Source organism: Siphateles boraxobius, unplaced genomic scaffold (assembly GCF_051911475.1).
Source record: "Siphateles boraxobius isolate OS27281-9 unplaced genomic scaffold, OSU_SipBor_1 12, whole genome shotgun sequence".
Lineage (NCBI taxonomy): Eukaryota > Metazoa > Chordata > Actinopteri > Cypriniformes > Leuciscidae > Siphateles > Siphateles boraxobius.
This window is the reverse complement of record NW_027508722.1, coordinates 34938893-34950000: the sequence shown is the minus strand read 5'-3', so window position 1 is coordinate 34950000 and position 11108 is coordinate 34938893. Positions and strand designations below refer to the sequence as shown.

Here is an 11108-nt window from a genome sequence, read left to right as displayed (position 1 = left end):
TTTACTCCATTACCATTGAGAAATTTAGTTAATGAGCATTTTAAAAATCAATCATTTAAACTATTACATTTGCTGATGATTATGATTGTGTCTTAACAGAAGGATAAAAAAATCAAAAAAGAAGAATATTAAAAAAACATTTAATACTGAAAATATTATTTAAATTTGTTTTCTAAATCATTTGAAGAAATCATGTAATCATGTATTAATCAATTTTAATGTGGACAAATTATGAAAAGATTTATAATTTAGATTGAGAATAAAATGTTCTGTAACTTAATTCTGAGAAAAAAATCAAATGAGCATATTCTTATATTCATTAAAATGTATAATTCATATCGTTATTGAATGTCTTTTTTAATTTTACATGAATAATTACACTTTTTGGAGAAATTTGATTCATTTCATGTATTGACTGCAGTACTTTAAAATCTATTCAATTATTTCTTGATATATACATAATTGTGTCTATAATTCTTGGTAAATTTATCTATTAAGGGCTTTTTAAACGCCTGAAACAAAAGTTGTATAATGCGGACAATATAAATATAATTTTCTATAATTTTCATCAGACAAGAAGAAACTTAGTTGAAGAGCATTTTGAAAATGAATAATTTAAACTATTTAAACGTGTGTGTTTCAGCCGGGCCCTCCGTGTCTCCCTCCGTGTCTCTGCTGGTCTCTGGAGACTCCTCCGCTCTGCTCTGCCTGCTCAGCTCTTACTCTCCACAGGGGGCGACGGTGAGCTGGACGCTGGACGGGTCAGAGGTCACCGAGGGGGTTCAGACCAGCGCAGAGAGCGAGCGGGACGGTCTCTACAGTCGCAGCAGCGTCCTGAGCCTCAGCAAAGCACGCTGGGAAGGCGCACAGCGCTTGGTCTGCAGAGGAACACATGCCGGAGCTCCTCACGACGCCTCGTTCCTCAAGAGCTCCGAGTGCTGATGTTTCTCCAGTGAAGACCAGCGTATCTGAGCGTCACGTGATTTACAGCTCAATACTGAAGCAGTCTGTCAATGTGCTGCCATTGCTGTTCATTCAATAAAGCTTCATCTGAACGCCTTACATGTGTGTGTGACTGCATCATTGATCAGTGTGTCGTTGCTTCAAAGTCCTGCACTAAAGTTTCAGCTGCTTTTGATTGATTGTAATAGTTGAGAACAGCTGCATTCAGCAGTAAATGTCAAATGAAGCTCTTGGGGTTTGAACATGGTCACTGGAGACGAGCTGCTCTATTCTGAGACCATCACAATCACTAAACCTGACAATGCAAATGAGATTTTCACCTCAAACTCACAGTTTCACTCTTTTACTGGTTCAACGCTCTGAACTGGAACAGTTTCACTTCTGCTAAAATGAGTTATGAGTAATAAATAGCTAGGCCTAAAAAGGCTCAAAAACATCTTTGTTACATTGTCTTTATCATATAGTGTATTGTACTAAACAAACAATATATGGTTTGTTTGATTTCACATCAGTTTACACACTCAGTTTTCTCTGATTCAGAGCATATTTAAATCAAACCCGTCCGTCACAGGTCAGATCTGTTGTGTTGAGAAGTATACAATACTTGATGTTCATCTCATATTAATTGCTTACTATAACATATATAATAATGTGGAACTGCACCACTTTAGGCTCTAGGGAGAAATTGTTGAGTAATGCGATGAAAAAGAATAAGGGTTTAAACTGAATCCGAAATCACATACTTCACTACTATATAGTCGGTGAAAAGCAGTATGTGACAAAAGAAGAATGTCCAAATTTACAGTACTCATGTACGTCCCCAGATTGACCTACTACTTCCGGTGAGATGCTGAAGTGTGATACGATGGACACTTTACTATCCCATGAGGCCACAGGAGAGGATTTATGAATAACAGTGAAGAGATGCAACTGACACTGTAGATCACATGATAATTACAACATGGCGAATGTAGTACGTCTGGATTACATTCATACTATACTCATTAGTACTATAGAATGTACTTTTTTTGCGGTCGTGAAGTAATTACTTATTCAAAAAAGATTCGCAATTTCGGACGCATCCTTAGTGTTAGTTGCACACAAGTCCTGACAATTGAAGCCAGAACGTCTTGATCACCCCAGGTGGTCCCAGTATAGCTCATAATATCACAATATAGCCCAGTATTAATACTATAGTATAGCTCATAAATCACGGCCTCTCCATGTAATGGAATGGGATGTTTAACAAACTAAACAATCAATTTCAGAGGTGTCAAGTCCAGGTTCAGAAAGTAAAATTCCTCCTCAGTATTTTGTTCCAATCACCTGGATTTGCTAATTAGCACAGTTTTTCAGCCAGGAGATAGAACTAATTAGTGAAATCAGCTGGCTGAGTTAATGGGTGGAATAAACATATGGCAGGACTTTTACTTTCTGACCCCTGGAATTGACACCTCTGATTCAATTTACACTTCAAATTATTTTTTTTCCAAAGATGGTTTCTGTCGTTTTAGGTAGTTTTTGTTACTCTGATGTAAATTCAGTTGTTCGTTTTTTAAGTAGTTTTTTAATGCTATAAAAGCGGGCGTGTGAGGACATGGTTGATAGAGGAGATTGACAGCTTCTCTGGGTAAAGTAGTCACTGAGGCATCAACTGACTTTTTTCGGGAGGAGATTGAAGCTTGAACTTTAATTTCTACATTTCCATGATTAATTTCACACCGACATGAGTTGTTCTGCACTTCACTCTCATTACTGCGCAGACTCAGTCCCATAATTAGTGCCTGTCACAGTCTCAGTAGCTGCGTTTACATGGACACTTATAATCGGATTGACGGCTCAATCGGACTAAAAAACCTTCATGTAAACACCTTAATCGATCCGATTGAGCTCGATCCGATTGAAATTTCGATCGGATTGAAAGGGGTTGTTTACTCCTTTTGTAAGCCGATCGAGAGAACATGTAAACACTTGATCGGATTGAAAACCGAAACTAAAAGGACTGCGCATGTGCAATGACGTTGAAATAGCGTAATGACGTATGACGCGCGGAACAAGCTGTTCTTCCTGTTGAATAAAGTGAATATAAATGAGTGTTCCGTCATTAAAAAATTCTCATTTCACTCAGCGTCTGTGAAGTGGAGCAGGACAACGTCCCACCAGTGCTTGTTTCAGATTATCATCCATGGACGACTGGTTTTGGGCGCGTGGTTTTACTGCGTGATCAATAGCACGGCAAAACGGTTCATGCTCATCGTCTCCAAATCATGACCAGAGACGGATAAATATTAAGTCTGCTGTTTAAAAAAAATAAAGAACAATAAAGGAGAATAGTTATGCGCGAACAGCGGCATATTCGTGCAGTGTGCGCATGTCAAAAAATCAATTCCGATTTGAATCTTGTGACATATAAACGCGCACATCAACCCGATTACTTTATTTATAGTTCATGTAAACACCGTGTTCGGATTCATCAATCGGATTGATTTCATTCCGATTGAACCATGTAAACGCAGCTAGTGCCATCCACATCACCAGACCTGTCAGCTCCGCCCACTAGATCATTATCACCCCAATTATAATCACCTGCACATGCTCAGTAGGACTCATATAAACAGTTACTTCACACTAAACCCATGACAATGCTAATTTGTTCAGATTCAAGTGCTGCTCTGGCTAGTCTCAAAAGTGCAATGTCAAAATGTAGGGAAGATATTATGTATGAAATTCTGTTATCTTTATACAGAGTAAGTAGTCTGGGGATTGATGTCCAGTTTTTATGGGTCCCAGCACACATTGGCATCCAAGGGAACGAGATGGCAGATACTTTAGCTAAAAATGGGTTGAAAGTAAATCAGGTAGAGGTGGCAGTACCAGTTAGCAAAGTAGAGATCAAATCATATGTACGGAGCACAGTTAAGATACAGTGGCAGAGTTTATGGGATAATGGAAATAAAGGAAGACATTTATACGAGATACAGCAGAAAGTGTGTGAGGAAAAGTCATTGGGGAAGAGCAGGAGAGAACAGTGTCAATTTAGCAGAATTAGATAGGTCACACACAGTTAAATGCATCTCTGCACCTTATTGGAAAACATTCAGAATCAGAATCAGAATCAGAAAGAGCTTTATTGCCAAGTGTGCTTGCACACACAAGGAATTTTTTTTTGTACTGAGGCTTCCAGTGGACATATACAAATACAAATACAACAAGAAACATAATACTACAAATTATAAGAATAAAGAATAAAAAAAAAATATATGAGAATAAAAGTATCACAGTTGGGTTTAGTCAGAATAGACATTTTCAGATTTACAGATTATGAACATATTTACAGTGTTTTGAATATTATAAAATAAATAAATCTACATATAATAAAATAAATCTACAAATCTACATTCATCTGGAAACTGTGGAACATGTGCTGTTTGTGTGCACTAAATACTCAACTCAAAGACTGGCTTTAAGGAAAGGACTGGAACATGAAGGAATTAAACAAATGGACATTACAACTATTTTCTCAAATAACTCTGGAAAGATGGTGCTTAAACACATCTCATCTTTTTTATAACAAACTGGACTGGACACGTAAACATGCCGGATTATAGCCACAGGGCTAATTTACATCCGTAGTCCCTAGACAAATTACAGAAATACAGAAATTATAACATACAAAATAACAAAAATTGAATAAGTACAAACAAAAATTAAAAAAAAAGATCACTTAATGGTCACAAGACTGGTTTGCTTTAAGCCACACTTTGAGTTTGGTTTTAAATATAGAAAATGTGGGGCATTCCCTGACAGTTATGGGGATACTATTCCATAACTTACAGGCCAGAAAGTTCTTCTGAACGGAACCGCACAGTCTCCTCTAGCGGAGGCCCGTGTCCTGGCACCACTGTGAGTCTTTGGTTTAAGGAAGTCCGACATGGGAGGTGGTGGGGCTAATCCATTTAACACTTTGTAAACAAAACAGGCATATTCAAATGTTTACAATTCTCTATGCTTAGTAGATTATGTTTTTGTAAAATATTACAAATATGAAAGGACATTGGCTTTTTATCAAAGACTTTTAAGGCATTTTTATAGAGTAATTCTAATGATTTGAGTGTGTTCATACCAGTCAATGTCCAACTTGTACAACAATATTCAATATGTGATAAAATCATAGAATGTAAAAACACTTTGGCAGCCCCAAATGGTATAAATTGACGAATTTGTTTAAAATTTCGTAAATTAAATTTTACTGTACTCGATATTCTTTTTACATGTTTTTTAAACCTTAATGTGGAATCACACCAATGTACTTAAATTCCGAGACGATTTCTAATTCTTCTCCTCTTAAAAATACACCAGATTGTTTATGTCGCGGGACTGTTTAGTGAACATCATACAAACTGTTTTTTTAGTATTGAGTAGCAGACATGATTTAAAAAGCCATTCATTTACAGGGACCAGAGCGGAGGTCAGGATGTCAGAAGCCTCTTGAACACTTTTTGCACTTGTGTAGATGACTGCATCATCAGCACACATTTGAAATTCAACATCAACACAAGTTTTTGGAAGGTCATTTATATATAAAGAAAATAATAAGGGACCGAGTATTGACCCTTGAGGTACACCAACGGGGACATCTAGAAAAGACGATTTGACACTGTTAATATTAACACACTGTTTTCTTGAGTCCAAGTAAGATTTAATCCATTGAATGGCATTTAAAGAAAAGTTAAAATATGTCAATTTAGATAATAAAATGTTATGATTCAAAGTGTCAAATGCTTTTCTTAGATCTAAAAACACTGCAACGACACAAGCATTATTGTCCAATTTACTTTTTATTTTTTCTACAAACAAACTGTTGGCAAATTCAGTCAAGTGATTGGTACGGAACCCAAATTGCATAGGATGCAAGGGGGAGTGGCCTTTATTTAGATGTTCATTTATAATTTTAGCAACCCACCTCTCAGCAACCTTGGAGACCACTGGAAGGATACTGATTGGTCGGTAGTTGGCTACATTTAATTTATCACCAGATTTGAAGATTGGGGTGACTAAGGCCATTTTCCAGAAGGATGGAACAATTCTCTGCTTGAATGATAAATTGATCATATATGTTATTATTGGAGCAATGAAGGAGTCTTTACATAATTTGTGTTTGTGTGTGTGTGTGTGTGTGTGTGTGTGTGTGTGTGTGTGTGTGTGTGTGTGTGTGTGTGTGTGTGTGTGTGTGTGTGTGTGTGTGTGTGTGTGTGTGTGTGTGTGTGTGTGTGTGTGAGAGAGAGAAAGTGTTTGAGCAGCTGCAGTTTCAGTTCAGTCACTGTGACTCTGACTGACGGAGGTTTTTGTACGACTCTTTATCACTGTGTGAATGCATTTTTACTGTTGATGACGTGTATACTCATACAGTAATAATGTCCAGCATCTTCAGTCTGGACTCCACTGATGGTCAGAGTGAAATCACTGTTAGATCCACTGCCACTGAATCTAGATGAAGTTCCTGACTGGAGGACATTTGCTTTATAAATCAGGAGTTTAGGAGCTTCTCCAGGTTTCTGTAAGTACCAGAACACACAGGGTGCTGAGCTGCAGGTTGCTACATTACTACTGAGTTTACAGCGCATCTCTACAGTTTCTCCTGGTTTAGCAGTTTTCACTGAAGGAGTCTGAGTCACTGTGATCTGAGCTCTACATCCTGAAAAACAAATCATTAATCAGTCTATAAAGTATATATTATTTGACATATTTTTAAGCTGTGTAAAGATTACATTATTTAAATGATTTATTTAGAATATAAACTGTTCACCTTGTATAAAGCAGTATAAAAGTGTCCAGATGAAGATGATGATGAAGGTCATGTTGATGAAGATTGTTGTGTGTGTCAGTGATGAAGTGTTAAACTCACAGCACTATAAACACTCTCACACACTGAAGATCTGATCAATATGCAAACACACTCCACATCATTTCCCTGAAGACAGAAGAAACACTGTTTTGCCTTTTAGTGTCTTTGCTAATAAACTTCTATTTATCATTTTCAGAAACACTCATGATTTACTTCATGTTATTTTGGGTCGATCTTCTCGCTCTAAACACTGTTTTAATGATCAGTTTAATTCAGATTGTGAGAGAATTTAAAACCTGCTGCAGATTTATATCATCCATGATACTCAAGGATTGATTAATGATCAGCTCTGTCTGATTCTTCAGGAGTAAAAAGGTTTATATTTGTAGAAATGAAGTATAAAGTTATAATAGATGTAGTTATGTGTGGAGACAGCGAGCTTCAGTTCCAGCGCTTTAACAACGACCAAAAACAACTCAATGTCAAAAACTAGTTTTTATTCTACAAATGTGGGAGGATTTCAAGTCTTCAAGAGGGAGCAAGGCCAAAACAACAAACACAAACCATCCAACTATTAGAGAGAAACTAAATAAGCTACAAAAAAACCTACAATAAAATACACTAATTTCCCAACGCTTAAAGGGTCACTCCACCCGTTTCAACATTAATCTTTATTGAAAGTGGGTTATATGTGTAGTCGAAATGTAAAAGAAATTTTGAATTTGGTGCCCTCTTGACCGAGAAAAGACAGAAAATAACTTTAGGGCACATTTGTATGTAAGACAACAACTCCCACAATGCACCACATTGCACAGCTCCGCAAGCCACTCCCACTAATCCAGAACAGCGCAAACAGAGAAATCACTCTTCCGTCTACAAGGCTAGCTGCCAAAAGAGTTTGAAATTCATTTCACACAAAATGTCTAGTTAGTTGGCTGTGGCGAGCAGGACGAGGGACGTGAGAGGACGGCGCGAGTGATAGTGAATGACACCTGTGAGACGCAGCGGTCTCATATCTCTCACGGAGGAGCGGAAGCACAAAAGGAACAGGCCTGATTTTATGTTTTGTTTCTGTTGTGTGTGGCCAGCTGGCTTATACTTTTGTTTTGTATTTGGTTATTTTACTATTAAAATGTTTAAATGTTCGCCGGTTCCCGCCTCCTTCTTCCCACAACAACGAACCCCGTTACATTGGCAAACTCATTAGCGAATTACTCCTCGTTTGTATTTCTTTCTATATGGTGAATTATTGCATGATACCTGGATGTTCAGTCAGAACATATGCGGTGCGACACTAGGATGGTTCACAATCACATCACAAACGTCCGTGTGCTCGCCTGATTCAGAGATTTCGTCCAGGAGAAATTGCTATCGTTGAAATTCTCTGCAGCAGACGGACTCTATCTGTGTCCGTAGCGCACAGCGAGAGCACAGGCACCAGCAGTCCGCCCAGCTCGAGCCAGTCCGGGCTCCTCATCCGCAACAGGCAGCCGCCTCCTGATCCTCCATCAGGCTCAGCTGCTCTTCACTATATTGCGGCTCGTAAAGATAGCCACGAACACCGGATTCGAGCAGCAGAATTTCAAAATCCTCAACTTCCATATCATGTTTAGTTTCTTCCATATCATGTTTAGTTTCTTCCATATCATGTTTAGTTTCTTCCGTCATTGTCATATCTTCCTATCTCCACAGCGCTTGTTAGCTTAGCTTATAAACAAGATGGCTGATATTGATTTCAGTATGTACAAGTGAAGTCCCACCCACTGATCTGTGATAGCTCTGTTAGCGCATTAGGTCCAACCCCCTATGGGCGGGTTTGAAAGGGTGCTTGTAGTCTTTACAGAAATCCCCCCCTTTTACACTTCCTCCTACAATGACGTAAAATGACGATTTTTGCGTCATTGTAGGAGGAAGTGAAAAAGGTAAATAGCGGATTTCTCTCGTCTCAGGGGAAAATGAGAGAGTGTTGCACGACCATTCAATAGTATGACTGGGTTTCTAACAATGGAAAGCTTAATGCAAATGGGTGGAGTGTCCCTTTAAACAGGAGAAAACAAGATATAGAGGAAATGCATCATGTCTCCACATCAGCTTCAGTCGCGTGTGTGTGTGAGTGTGTGTGTGTGTGTGTGTTTTTTTTATTAAAACTCAGTCATTAAATAAAATATATTTGTATCTTTGAGTTCTTCTTTGTGTCATTTTTGTTTCAGGTCTTTCATTAGATCAGGGCTTTAGCTCACATTTGATAAATAAACTTCAGTCAGTGGAGCATGAAAACACCTGCAGAAACATGATGAAACTAGAACATGCGGACAAATTATAGATATAGTGTTAGATAAATATAAGATTAAGAGTGTTATAGATCAATTTAAATATTTACAGTAGCATGTCAAAAACTGAAATAAATGCTTTCTACTGTATTTCATGTCATACCAACGAAAATCCTGTTGTGTGTGTGTGTGTGTGTGTGTGTGTGTCTGTGTGTCTGTGTGTGTGTGTGTGTGTGTGTGTGTGTGTGTGTGTGTGTGTGTGTGTGTGTGTGTGTGTGTGTGTGTGTGTGTGTGTCTGTGTGTGTGTGTGTGTGTGTGTGAGCAGCTGCAATTTCAGTTCAGTCACTGTGACTCTGACTGACAGAGGTTTTTGTACGACTCTTTATCACTGTGTGAACACTCGATCACCCACACAATAAAGACCAATTGTTCTGCAATGGAAACTCTGACAGTAATAATGTCCAGCATCTTCAGTCTGGACTCCACTGATGGTCAGAGTGAAATCACTGTTAGATCCACTGCCACTGAATCTAGATGGAGTTCCTGACTGGAGGACATTTGCTGCATGAATCAGGAGTTTAGGAGCTTCTCCAGGTTTCTGTAAGTACCAGCTGAAATAGTGTGTCCCAGAATAACTGTACACATTACTGCTGGTTTTACATTTGATTGTCACAGTTTGTCCTGGTTGTTCTGCTGTTATTGAGGGACTCTGAGTGACGGTGATCTGTCCTCTACACTCTGAAACACACAACAAGAAAATACACTCAAAACTTTGACAATATACTTGAAGAAATGAATTCATATCAAACTTGTGCTCCACAAACCTTGAGCAAACGCTGTGAGAGTCCAGATGAAGATGATGATGAAGGTCATGTTAATGAAGATTGTTGTGTGTGTCAGTGATGAAGTGTTAAACTCACAGCACTATAAACACTCTCACACACTGAAGATCTGATCAATATCTGTTCAAGATGGCGCCGAGTATGGCTGCTGCGTTGCGAGCTCCGTCACAACATGGTAGTTTTTTGTTTGTTCTGTTTACAGTTCTTTTGTTTTTTGTCTTGGATGTTGTCTGTCTTATTCAGTACGACATACAAACACTTTTGGACATTGGTTCCGCAATCGAACACCGAAAACCGGACTTTCATTTCTTCAGTGATGCCCCGCTGTTTACAAACACGGCAGCGGAGCCCTTTGTCTGGGCAGCTTGGCCGCGGAAACGCAGCCGGAGAAGGGGAAGAAGAGCCGGCGTTCTCGTCAGAGTAAGACGGCGTGCAAATCGACCCCCGCTTCCCAGTATTCTGCTAGCAAACGTTCAGTCTCTAGACAACAAGCTCTGTGAGTTGAGAGCGCGGATCTCTTTCCAACGGGAGACGAGGGACTGCTGCATTATCTGCCTTACAGAAACTTGGATGTCTGCTGAGATTCCAGACTCGGCCATCGAAACCGCGGGGTTCTCAGTGCACCGAGCGGATAGAGTTAAAGACCTCTCAGGTAAAAGCAGAGGTGGAGGTGTATGTTTTATGATCAACAAATCCTGGTGTGATCAGAGGCACGTACATTCTATCAAGTCTTTCTGCTCTCCTGATCTGGAATTTCTCATGCTTCTGTGTCGACCATTCTGGCTACCGAGGGAATTCACAGCGGTCATTATCACGGCTGTGTACATTCCCCCACAAGCCGACACAGACCGGGCACTAAAGGAACTGTATGGGGAAATAAGCGAGCAGGAAACCGCGCACCCTGAGGCCGCGTTCATTGTGTCCGGGGACTTTAACAAAGCCAACTTTAAGAAAATAGCACCTAAATACCACCAACACATAAACTTTAACACACGAGGGGACCGGGTTTTGGATCATTGCTACTCCCCTTTCCGGGATGGCTACAAATCCCTCCCCCGCCCACCTTTTGGCAAATCGGATCACTCTTCCGTTCTCCTTCTGCCCGCTTACAGGCAGAAACTGAAACAGGAAACACCCGCCCTCAAAACGATCCAGTGCTGGTCGGACCAATCAGACTCTATGCTTCAG

General features: G+C 39.4%; 1 gene segment (V, D, J or C); it reads right to left on the bottom strand.

The window, feature by feature from the left end:
• Nucleotides 1-9282: 9282 nt before the first annotated feature.
• On the bottom strand, nucleotides 9283-9955 carry LOC143714253 (Ig kappa chain V-III region PC 7183-like). The segment is given in 2 exon segments: nucleotides 9283-9816; nucleotides 9903-9955. Coding segments are annotated over 2 exon segments (402 nt in total).
• Between the last annotated feature and the right edge of the window lie 1153 nt (nucleotides 9956-11108).